This window comes from Punica granatum, chromosome 4 (genome assembly GCF_007655135.1).
Source record: "Punica granatum isolate Tunisia-2019 chromosome 4, ASM765513v2, whole genome shotgun sequence".
Lineage (NCBI taxonomy): Eukaryota > Viridiplantae > Streptophyta > Magnoliopsida > Myrtales > Lythraceae > Punica > Punica granatum.
Genome location: NC_045130.1, coordinates 10175028 through 10187512, shown reverse-complemented (window position 1 = coordinate 10187512; position 12485 = coordinate 10175028). Strand labels below are relative to the sequence as shown.

At 38.8% G+C, this 12485-nt stretch overlaps 2 protein-coding genes across 2 annotated transcripts; both read right to left on the bottom strand.

The window, feature by feature from the left end:
• Positions 1–3195: 3195 nt before the first annotated feature.
• LOC116202895 lies at positions 3196–4270 on the bottom strand. The gene is made up of 3 exons (XM_031534532.1): positions 3933–4270; positions 3641–3687; positions 3196–3537 (listed from the first exon to the last, which is right to left on the bottom strand). The coding sequence occupies exons 1-3, from the start codon at positions 4183–4185 to the stop codon at positions 3403–3405; spliced, it is 435 nt and encodes a 144-aa protein (XP_031390392.1). The 5' UTR covers positions 4186–4270; the 3' UTR covers positions 3196–3402.
• Positions 4271–6786: 2516 nt separating this feature from the next.
• Positions 6787–12208, bottom strand: LOC116206315 (serine carboxypeptidase-like 18). Its single transcript, XM_031539147.1, has 13 exons — positions 11869–12208; positions 11519–11655; positions 9325–9401; positions 9068–9190; positions 8856–8958; positions 8621–8760; positions 8415–8501; positions 8147–8299; positions 7792–7863; positions 7573–7691; positions 7365–7478; positions 7179–7233; positions 6787–7080 (listed from the first exon to the last, which is right to left on the bottom strand). The coding sequence occupies exons 1-13, from the start codon at positions 12000–12002 to the stop codon at positions 6997–6999; spliced, it is 1398 nt and encodes a 465-aa protein (XP_031395007.1). The 5' UTR covers positions 12003–12208; the 3' UTR covers positions 6787–6996.
• Positions 12209–12485: the final 277 nt, after the last annotated feature.

Here is a 12485-nt window from a genome sequence, read left to right as displayed (position 1 = left end):
TAGCCAAAAATACGGTTTGGTGGCGAGGGCCTACACTTTGTATATCATAAACAATGATCAACACTAATGGTAATTACAGTTATCAACAGCGCGTAGCTAATTCCGGGAAATCTAGGATTCCTTGGACCAAGATGACCATCTAACCAACTTTATAAAACGAAGATGAAATTGGTAGCTTGGCATCTTGCGTTTTTTTTTTTTTTTTTTCTTTTTTGGGTGCCGGTGGGGCCCACATAGTATAAGTGACTTCCAGAATACACGAACTTGGAAACATTTATGCGTCGAGTTCGCGGATGTGTCTTTGAAAAATTAAGGTATCCTTCAATGATTTGGATGGAAGGAAAGTGACATAGCAGATAAAACACATGACCATATAAATGTGGTGGCGTAATTTGCTATAATTATTTACATTATTAACTGAGGACATTAATTAATTACTAATACGGTAAATCTCAAAATACGAATTGACCGAGGGATGACAAATTTGTGGCTGGGATTTTCTGAGGTGGCAGAAAGGCTTTGGTCAAAATGTGCTGGTCCAAATGACAGGCTGTATGGAAAGGACGATGTGGGACCACTCTTGCGATTTTTTTTCCAAATTATTACCATTAAAATATTTTTTTTAAACGGCCATATCTTAATATTCAAAAGTTCAATACCTCTTAATTAATTTCGATTCGAGTCAAACGGGCCCATTAAGATATTTTCCCAGTCATGGATATTCTTAATTCACAAAATTCGAATCCAAAATATCGCTTGAATAAATGCCGAGTTATCCGAACTAATCTATGTTGGTTATTAAGATATTAATTTGCTTTTTTTTTTTTTGTAAGCCTGAAATTTCCTATACTGCGGGAACGAACAGGTTGTGTCTGGGGTACTGGGAGGGCAAATGGGTGTACATGTGAAACCTGGGTTGGACAGAGGCTTGGTCCACTTTGGCCCAAAACTGGGCCCACTCTCAAAGGCTGCAGTGGTGGTAGGACGAAAAGCCCCTACAGGCTTTATTATTATACTGACACGCTCAATAAGAACCAAAAAAAAAAATAAATAAATCAAAATAGATGCATAGGAACAAAAACAAGAAAGACAACAAACTCTCAACCAAACTAGCATACTATGTGTTTTTTTTTTTCAATAAATTAATGAACGTGCATTGATGACAGGAAAAGATGTCCACGAGTATACATTACAGATCCATCTAGATCCAACTATAATACTATGTTAAGTTAGTGTGAACTTGAGATATTACGCCCCATACATTAATTGCTGTCGTATGAAAACAATTATTAGTATTCCAACGGATAATGACGTTAATATGTATAATTTATTATTCAGTAGAGTGACACTCGCCATATGAAAACTGTTGCCTACTATGCAGTTACCGACCCTTGGGTTGCCGTCCACATGCCTCCCACAAGGGTTCCAAAAAGCTCAGATATCCCTACTAATAAGGGTTGATTGAAGCTCTAGCGGATTTCATCGATGACCATTACACCGATTGAGCAATGTCGCAATGAGCTCTCCAGCGCGGATCGTAACTCTGCAAGGTCTTTGGGAAGGTCTAACAGTTTAGCTCCATTAAGAAGCAAGGACAATGATAAGAAAACATTGATGAAAAGAATTATTCTCAAGGAATAAATAGTGAGAATTGAGTATATACAGTGATGCTAGCTCTAATTTAAAGTTCAAAAATTTAAAATTCAATTCTTATCGATATGATTTTTCACATAATTATATTCTTTGATAAGCTCATGATATCTTTTTATATAATTAAAAAGAAAATAAAAAGGTTAGAGGGAGAGGAAGAATTGGGAAAAGGTGTGATAACCGGAGAGGGGCGGATCCCAAAGAACAAGAGAGACTCTGCAGCAAAGAGACACTGCATGAGACAAACATGCATTTAACAACCCAACCCCAATTCCCATTTCCCTCCCCACTCACTCTCTCTATCACACCCTCATATATCCAAACACTACCCTACACCCCCATTGCCATTGCTATTCCCTCCTCCCTCCCTCCTCCTATTGTCTTACTATTAATACAAAATAATTTTAAAAAAAACTTTAAAAAAAAAACTGGTAAAGCTTGGGGATCAATTGGCACCCACACAGCCCAATTTTTCTCCCTTCATTGGTCACATTATACCAGAGAACTTTTGTCCTCTGCTCACGGCACATGACTCCTCATTAATTCATTGTGCTGGGGAGAGAGAGAGGCAGAGATGGATATGAGCTTGCTTTCAGGGCCATTCTATATTACATGCATATTACGAACATATATGGATGTAAATTTTTTCTCAATTGTCAGGAGCTCTATCAATGTCATGCCACTGCTGTTCCTAGTAACCAATTGTGAGATAAAATAGAAATACTAAAAGAAGAAGAAGAAGAAGAAGAAGAAGATGTTTGGGGTGTGGTGTTGTGTCTCTTGCTCTGTCCAACTCCAACCAACCTGCTGCATGTATGGGACAGGACAAGTTCATGATTTGATCTTCACCTTTTGGCTGTGGAATCTCCCAGCCGACCCGCTCTTTCCTCTTTGCCCATCACCTACAAGTGGTAATAGGTTACGCAGAAGCTTTTGACCCCATGGCTCAAATCGAGTTTCGGTATATATCACGATTGCCAACTCGCTCTTCCTGTTCCAGGGTCGGCTTCATGAATGTTTGATTTATCGTGCAGCGCTCTTAGGCTCAATGGCTGATTATGTCATAGCACAATAGAGTTTGTGTTCGGTCTTGTCTGATGATGCAGTAAAGTCACGCTGTAGTTAGTCAACAAAAATGTCTGGATTAGTTTCGCTTTAACGTTAATTTCTTTTTTTAAAATAATATATAGACATTTCAAGGGATACAGTTCTCCTTTTTCTCTGATGGATCGGGTCCAATAATCAACTATCGGTATACAAGGAAAGACAAAGCACGTGAGCCCAATGGGCATTTTGGTTATCTATTTCTTTCAGAAGGCTCGTAAGTTAAATATAAGAAAATACGAATTCTAGATAAAGGGATACGTTTAGTTTTATTGACGGAAATCGATCTAAACCTCTTGATTCTTAGACGTGGACGTAATCATATGATGATATGTAATTCTTTCTTGGATCTCAATCGTTTAACAGCACAGGTCAGGGAAACCCATTATTGTGTGAATTCTGAGGTGAGTCAGCTGCATGCATTAATAGGATGGGAGTCGATTAAATCTCTCAAAGAATAAGTTATTGCAAATTGCAATGAAGTATTGAAAAAGCATAACAACCATCAAGTATGCAACGTCCAACAAGAGCAAATGCTTCATCGTATCGGCAAAATAGATAAGCTCTCTATGCTAACAAAATTTACTTAGCTGCACAACCATGTTACGGCTAATTAATTTTACTTTGCATTTTTTTTTTCCGGCTCGATTACTTGTTAGTTTTAAGCCAATCGAGGATGCCCTTCTCGGACTCAGAGAGCTGCTGCTCATTCTTCCCCTTCAATGATCCCTCCACGAAGTCAAAATAATCCTTGTAATTCCTTTTGTAGTAACTTTCCAATCTCTACGAAAGCAAAGTAAATAAACTAGGATTAATGCATCGAGGGAGAGACCAAACCGATAGCACGATCATATATGGTAAGGTTCGACGACATATGCATATATACCTCTTTGTCATTTTTAGCTCTGTTGTCCTCTGACTTCTTCAGGTACCCTGGTGGAACAACCATATAGCGATTGATGGTCACATTTAATCGATTTGAGTAACAAAGAAATTAATCCGATAAGAAAAGATCGATAGACAGATAATATCGAAATGAAAATTATTCTCATATTCAACGTGACACAAATGGAATGTTGAAATATTATATCGACTGCCACTGGTGACACACATCAATATTTGTTGGCCGAAAAGCACAAAACAATGAGCCACAAGGATAAACAGAGGTCATTGCATACTCTTGAGGAGTTCGGTGCGGGAATCGGTGGGCTGTGGGGCGGCGACGACTGACGCTGCAAGGAGGAGGCACCGCCGGCCGAAGTCGGTGGCGGAGGAGCTTCTGTTGGGATTTGTTCGCCGGCGGTCTTCTCGTCCTCGTCCTCGTCCTCGTCCTCCACCTCCTCGGGGAACTGCACGCGCATTAGAGGAGGCCAACTTGTTAACCGTGGCCGTAAAGGCCATTAAGATATTGATCTGGGCAATGGAACTCATATCCTCTCCATTCTCTTTTTCTGTCCACTCTCTACTGTTGTTTCTCTCTTTGTTTTTGCATTGCTCCAAGCAATTTGGTCCGCCAGTTGTTTTGGTGTTTGGATAATGATATACAATAATAATAATAATAATAATAATTGTTATCTACATTATTTGAAAAAATAGTCCAAGTCTATATATATTATCGGAGAGTTGAAGAAGAGATGGACAATTTCTTTCCTGACCCAAAAAAAAAAAAGAAGCTTTTTATTGTGCAAAATAATATAGACACATGTATGAATAGTCCGAATGGAGCATAGCATGATCACTTGAGGACTTCGTTTTCAAGCTTATTTCAGGCTTATATATCACAACGGTTGCTAATTTGCCTAAAACATCCTCTGGGGAAGGATTTCTGCTCGAGAATTTCTTTGTGGGCTGGATGGGCCAGGCCTATTATAGGGCCCAAAAAATAGCAACCTGGTGAATTTGACTGGCGAAATTTGTAGGGCAGTCCATTCGGTTCAAACCGAACCGGCCAACCCGAAATTCTATTTCCTCTAAAACAGCAAACCGAAACCGAACCGGATAACTTATAAAGCGAACCTGAATTTATTTCGGTTTGGTTCGATCTCGCGAACCTGAGTTTATTTCAGTTTGGTTCGATCTCGCGACGCTGGAAACAGAATCCGAACCGAAATTAGAACTTTGGTTTCGATTCGAATTTAGAATCGAACATGTCAAGACAGAAATCGAACCGAAAATTGAAATGTTTCGAGGTAGACCGAATTATGGACAGGCCTAAAAATTTGGCCGTTGGGCGACCCCATGACCATGTCTTCCCTTAATTTTCTTTTCCAATTACACGAAACATTCACGATACTAGTAAGGCTATATTTGATCGTTGGATTAGAAATAGGGATGGGGATGGAATGAGTTAGAATTTTAAATCCAATAGATAATTGATGTCCCGATCTAGTGTTTAGGTATTCAAGGCTTTGGATTGGGATTTTAAAGCGAAAATGACTGAGGTATCCTTATTACAATTATTTAAGTACAAATATAATACTTTTAAATTTCTCAAATTTGAAAATAATTTCAAAAAAATTAAAGAGTAAACTGACAATTTCATGAGGCCATTAAATTGGTCTATAAAGTTCAAAAACCAACAAATTAGTCTGGGAATTTCAATTATGTTATACAAGTTGGTCCAATTGTCAAACCTCCGTTACAATCGTCTGATGTGGCGATTAGGTGGACTAACGACGTTATTAAAAATATTTAAAACTCAAAACGATGCTATTTTAGTTTAAAATATAAAAAATAAAACTTTTATGGACTAACTTGTATGACGAAATTAATGTTTATGGACTATTTTGGTGGCTTTTGAACTTTATGGACCAATTTGACAGTTTACTCAAAATTAAAAGAGAAAAGATGTAACGAAGAGAAATAGAGGGGCGATGGACCTAGATTCCGGTGACCATCGCCTTGGCGAGGTCGGGGACGACCACAGAGGTCGCCTACGACCTCCATCGGGCAGTGGTCACCGGAATCGGGGGGCCATAGCCTGGCCACCACCGTGCCCTTTTTCCTCCTATCTCTCTCTGTCTCTCTTTGACGGTGGGAGAGAGAAGGTGGGTCATTTCTATGGGGGTGGCGCCCCGATTCCGACGATCACTGCTTGGTCGAGGTCGCCAGTGACATTTGTGGTTGTTTGCGACCTCACCGGGGCGGTGGCCACCGAAATCGGGGGCCACCGCTCCTTTCCAAGCTTCTCTATTTTGAGTGGCACATTTAGAAAATTTCACACATGGAGATGGGTATTGCTATCTTTTCTTAAAGAATCATATCTCAATCCACCCTTACTTTGGGATTAGCTACTTAATACTACATCTAGGTATATCATAATTCTAATCTGGTTAGCACCAAACAAAGGATTGAAATTTTAGAAATCAAATCCGGCCTCTTATTCGGCCTGCTTCACATAGCCTAAGGGAATAGGTCTTCACGCGTTAACATTGATGAGCTCGGGGTTTTAACATTCTCTCAATATAGAGACTCTCAAACTAACTGAAAAAAGCCCGTTAATTATGGCCTTTTTTTTCGTTCTCTTTTTTAATTTGAACCAACTAATACTTGGAAGTCTAATAAATCCTGATCAATACGGAGTTGAATTAGGCGAACACACTAAGGGGCAAAGCTCTCTCAATGTTGATTTACTTCATTTACAAGATTCGAACCTTAAGACTTGAAGTAATTTGCTTTGTTCGGAGGCTTTCTCTTCTTTAACTTTTCCTCCCCTTCTGATGACCTGAATACCATGAAAGTCACATGCATGTGATCTTCTAATAAATTATGCATGTGACCATATGATTTAATAATGCAGGAAAAGGAAAAGGCATGAATGGGGGTTAGGGCCGAGTTGGTAGAGCTATAGGCTATAGCTGACGTTCAACAAGCCAGCTGCTGCATGTAAATTCAAAGCCTTTGACTCGGTCATGTCTATCATACTGATTTTGAATATATGCTCAAACATTCATAGCCCCCCGCTGTTCGCGTTAGATAGGGATCTGTTCTTTCAGTTTGATATTAAGATCATTTTTAAATCGGACTGCACAATTAATTAAAACATATACTTCTGCCGGATCATAATAATGTTACTGTTCATTATTTATTCACGTAAATTAAACTCGATGGCACAAAATTATTCAAATAAAGGGAGCCCCAAATATCTAAATTTTCTGAACAATAGGATTCGATCTCACTCCGTGTTACTGACATGATCTTAGCCGAACATGCCGAAAAGGGTGCTGGCATGTGTATGCTCGTCTAAAGGGGATAGTAATGGATGAACCTATCAAACATCTCGTAACACTCCCTTCTCTTGTACTCTTGAGGCGAATGGCCAGCTCCCTACCAATTCAAGAAGAAAAAGAAATGAATAGATTAAATATTGCGATTTAAACATTGAATCTCTCTAGTTTGAAGATGTTCTCCAATTAATTTCTTGCCTTAATGCTGGCATATGTCAGCCGGTATCCATTCTCGGAGTACTTTATCGTGTAACTGCATCATAAAGGTCGAAATATTTTAGTGATCAGGTAGTGAGATATATTATATGATTCGCAGCAGTTGCAAGTTTGGAATGTGTATCAATATATATATATATATATAAGTTCACGAATGGGAGCGCAGACCCTGCAATTTGTCCATCAACTAGCCACTGTCGCCAGTCGTTCACGATTGTCAGATTGAGCTCCTTTATCCACTGCTGAGTCCCAGTGCACGGGATCGTCAGGTCATGATCACCACTAAGACAAGGAAAAGAATTCAAACAAGTTGTTATATTTTATCCCGGAGTGCGGTAAATGCTCGAGAAGAGTTTGGGATCGTATTTGCGGTTACTTGTAAACGAGGACTTGGAGTCCCAGCTTGCTGAGGTTCCTATGGTAATCAAGGACACTGGAGACGTCCATCGTGTACTGAAGCGACTTGTTGCACCTCACCCAGTCCTCTATCGTTCCCTGAAATTAAAACCAAAAAAGATGATAGACCGAACAAATTCGTATTTGATTAGCAGCAATCCTTCAACAGTAACAAAGACAGCCATCATTACTAATGTACCTGCCGCACGCCGAGGGCCTCCTGCACGGACTTGTCATTGGCCCACCAGTAGGACATAGCGTAGTTGAAGTTCTGCACAAGATCGAGTCAGTTTATATAGTTTATGCAGTTGAAACTTGAAAAACTGCATAATCATAATGTTTCTTACACAAAGAAGAATAGTTGGAAGATTTTGTGGCTTGTTTGGTTTTATAGTAAAATTTTAAAATTATACTTTAACTTAATTTTACCCATAACAAAACAAAATAACTTATATAAAGTCAAAGTGTGGGCCCCATTTATAAAACCCTTTTTCAAAATCAAAATCTGATTTTAAAATCATACTTTGAAACCAAACGCAGCATTGATAACTTACATGGCACCAAAACTCGGGAATTTTGGGAGGAGAGAGGATGAAGTCACCCGAGGTCTCTTCAAGAGCCCTGCGGTTCAGTTCATCGCCCTGTTGAGGAGATGCCCAAGTGCACTTTGGCTCCAAGATATCGTTCTTGTTTATGTCTTTGATGAGCTGCAAATGAAATCGGGACAGATTCAATTGATTACTTTTAATTCAAGTCGAGCCGGACAGTGACTTGAACTTGGAAAACCAGAGGATTTCTAGAGAAATTCCAACAAGTATGTACCTTGTCGTATACTTCTATCACTTTATAGCATTCCGATTCGCTTGTTGTTACATCGTAATATTTCCCGTGACAGGATTCCTTAGCCGCCTGTAATGGAATATGGATGTTGCTCATTGATTAATACCTCGGCGAGTGTTTTTCTAGAATTCCAACACATGATAAACCTGTTCCACGCGAGAGTACCGAGGTGTATGTGATGAATTTACCTCGTAGATTTCATCGGATACGAGCCCAATGCGGTGAGAGAATATCATGAATGAGTTTTCGTTGATGCCTTCATCGATCCTTGGGCAACCGAGGATATAGCCCTTGAGGTTCAAGCGGGGAACGACTCCGGCTTCATTTCCTGGCAGTTTCCAATCGAACAACATGATAGGAGATAGATATAACAGAAACTCGTGATAAGAGTAATCTCCAAGATAAGTGACTATATGTTGGTACCGTCGACAATATGCTTGACAACAATACTCCCGGAAATGCCCGAATAGGAATCGACACCGACAAATAGTTGTAGGTTCAGGTATTGTGGGTGTGCAATCAGCCACTGCATGTCAAACAATCCACATAAGTACTTCCTCTATTTCCCATTTCTCATTCCGCGTCTTTAAAAGGACAATCTATCAATAATTTTAGCTGAGCGGATTTCGACTTACATTCCTTAGAAACTGATAAGTCTGCCAAGCCGTTGCCGAATCAGATGTGTACCAGTTTGCCTGAGTCTTGGAATACGAGAATCCAGTGCCAACTGGTGCATCGACAAACAAAATGCTCGTTGTCTGCAGAATTAACAGCCAAACATTACAATTCGTGTCTTATATTCAAAATCCCAGTCTGTTTTCCAGTACCGGGTCAGGTAATCTGATCATATATCCGACAGCCGTAGGGAGCAATTTTAATTATCGGTCATTACCTTCGTCCATGAATACGGATAGTATTTCAGAGACGGCAGCCCGCCTTCATACGCTGTGATGTTGAATTCTAAAGGACCTGAGAGGGGGAATGGAAGAAGAGTGAGATGCTGCAGATCATTCAAGGGCGGGACCAAAACGTAAGGATAGGAAAATGGAAAGGAAGAAGACATGTACATAGGCAGCATTTGACAGTTAGATGGCGGTCTCACTTTGAATTCTCGTTGCGAATTTTGGATCAAGGAAATTTTAAAAGTCATGGGCCCCTTTTGGGAAATTCAAATAACGGTTTTAAAGCTCATTTTCCAAATTTCAACCGGGAGAGACACCACTGGGCCTATGAGTGCAAATTGCCAATCAATATATGATATATTAAAGCAGCGAGAGGAATCTATAGAATTATATTCGAAACCCTCAACTCTTGATCAAATATAAAAAATCTTCAGCTTGTAGTTAATTATCTTTTAAATTACTCGAGTAGTTAATATCATAAATTTATGATTATATTTAATTATTATATAGAAAAATGAAAAAACTTTTCGATTCACGAATAAATATTAAATAGAAATTTTTATCTAAAATGACCAATAGTTTACGCGTTTTGTCAAATATATTCTATATTTTTCTTGTCAGATATATCTCATAGTTTATATTTTGCTTCAAATATATCACGCCGTTATCTATTCCGTCAACATCTAACGGCCGTGCTGACGTGACGCCTACGTGGCAAGTGGGGGCCCACTATCGCTCCACGTGCCACGTCAGCACGGCCATTAGATGTCGACGGAAAAGATAATGCCGGGATAGATTTGATGCAAAAAGTAAATCATGGGATATATTTGATAAAAAAAAACATATGATAGATTTGACAAAACGGGTAAATTATGGGTCATTTTGAGTAAAAATCCATATTAAATATTTTCTTTAAAATAGAATTTTTTTTCTCTTTGCCAGGATCCCTCTCAAGCCATCAGATTAATGCATAGAGTGTTTATCGAGAATCCTAATGATCTCAAAGGGCTTAAGAGGAGAATTTTTCAAAAAGAAGGTGTTGCTCCTACAAAAGGAAACACTTGGGCCAACAAATAAATATTAATAATAATCAGCATGGGTTGATTCAAGCGGTTCGATACTTGTTCTACTTAAGCAAGGTCTCGGGTTCAAGTTCCTGTGAATGCAAAATAGCTGGGAGAGTTTTACCCTTAGTAGATCAATCCGGCTGACTGAATTAGTCGTGACACGATTGAGCTTTTAAATAGTAGAGTTGATATTGAAAATAAATATTAATAATAATCTTAAAAATTATCTCCATAAACAAAAGAAACTCATCGGACAAATATCAAGTTAATTTATGCGGTGGCAACGTCAAAATCAACAAGCAAAAATTAGTAGCTTAAAGAATCTGCTTCTCTCCCCGCACCTCTCCAACTTAACATTTTTATTCATTTCAATGTTATATTAACATTTTAATTTTTAACACTTCACTTATATAAGTAATTATATTGTGACATTTTCCATTCAATTTTTTGTTCTGTTAGCAAGTAAAGTATTATTATTGTTGTTGTTGTTATATGTTCAAGAATGGGTGTGCGTATTATTATTATTATTATTATTTAGTCATTTGTAACATTCAAGAAAAACTATAAAAGTAGTTTTTGTTATTAGTTTCAGCGGATTTAGAAAATAGGATGCCAAATACTTAATAGCTTTTGAGAATCAACAATTATATTTTAGAACTTTTCTTTTAACAGCACTCTCAAATCAAGTCTAAATTTTATTAATTTTTCGGGAACCCACGCAATGCGTGGACTTACACTTAGTTCAATTAAAATACAGAACAATTAGTTTATATTTACTTAAAAGGCACTTTCCTATGTAAGAGTTTTTAGTGCAGTGATATAAGATACCTCAAAACTAAAAGGTTTTGGATTTGATCCTCATCCGCGGGACTTATGTGCCCTTTCATTTAATTCTATTTAGTTCTATTTAGTTTTATTTTCTATCATTGTACTAAATTCATAGACATCTCTTGTTATCGGAAAAGAAAGGCAATTTCCTATTGGCTTTTTATACTTATTCCTATCGAAAATTGATGAACCGAACATCTAATATGGTTTAAACTCTCTAGAAATTCCCTTTCGTTCAGAGAAAAGAACCAACGTAAAAGGGGAAAGGAAGGAAATGGAAATGCTATACCGTTTTCGAAAATGAGGCCGTTGAAGGCAGAGCAACCAGGGCCTCCACTGTACCATAGCATGATAGGGTCCTCCTTCGGGTTGCCCTCGGACTCGACGAAGTAGTAGAACAGCTCGGACTCTTCCACGCTCACATACCTAATTAACAACACCATTCAAAGTTCAGCAAAAGCTGAAAAGCTCGAGCCCCCTCAACAAGAAGGGTGATCAAGATTCGGGACCCTATGACATTATTTTTCTGGTGAATGTGTGAGATCCGGGTAGAATGGAGTAAAATTTTCACTAAACGTACAAGTGGTTGAACCCATATCCTACTGTCTCAAAATTTTACGGTGGATATAATATACATACCCGGTCTCGAGTGTGAAGGGAAGTTCGCCCTTGAACCCAGGGAGGTACTTGACGATCTTGGCGCCGAGAGCCTCATTTGCAGCAATTGCCAGTAGGAGGAGAGGGAGAAGGAGAAGGGAAGGAGGGCTCTTCATGGCGATTCGTTTGCACTAGCTATGCTTTGCTCTGTGTTCTCAAGTCATAAGAGCTCATGTACTGCCTTGATGCCTTGTCTCAAACATTGGAATTGCTTCAGACATGTTTTATATGGGCCTTTAGGTATCGAGTAGGGGAAGAAGAAGAGGATAACTCGATAAATTTTGGTAGAGGCTTTTGAATACTCCTTTGACATACAGTTAGGAGCCAAAAACCATATTTTTAACGTTTAAAAAGCCCATTGAATTCTCTTGTATGTCCGGTGACGTCCGCCATAATAATAATGTCTCGCGAGTACATAATTAAGCAGGTAGCGATGAAAACGTGCAAATAGAGAAATCGCCGCGTCAGCCGTGCTCTCGTCTAATAGTTTTTCTATGCTTTATGTGTGTCATATTATTTATGACAGTTTGTTGGTATCGAGTTTGACACTTACTATTGGCAGCGGCTGGGAATTTTTCTGATTTGTGATGTGGCTGATT

Coding starts and splice junctions, on each gene's coding strand:
- LOC116202895 (XM_031534532.1), bottom strand. CDS start 4,185: ATGAGTTCCATTGCCCAGATCAATATCTTAATGGCCTTTACGGCCACG. Junction 3,688..3,932: donor CCGCACCGAACTCCTCAAGA/GTATGCAATGAC, acceptor TTGTTCCACCAG/GGTACCTGAAGAAGTCAGAG. Junction 3,538..3,640: donor GAGCTAAAAATGACAAAGAG/GTATATATGCAT, acceptor TTGCTTTCGTAG/AGATTGGAAAGTTACTACAA.
- LOC116206315 (XM_031539147.1), bottom strand. CDS start 12,002: ATGAAGAGCCCTCCTTCCCTTCTCCTTCTCCCTCTCCTCCTACTGGCA. Junction 9,191..9,324: donor ATCCGTATTCATGGACGAAG/GTAATGACCGAT, acceptor TTAATTCTGCAG/ACAACGAGCATTTTGTTTGT. Junction 8,502..8,620: donor TATCCGATGAAATCTACGAG/GTAAATTCATCA, acceptor ATTCCATTACAG/GCGGCTAAGGAATCCTGTCA.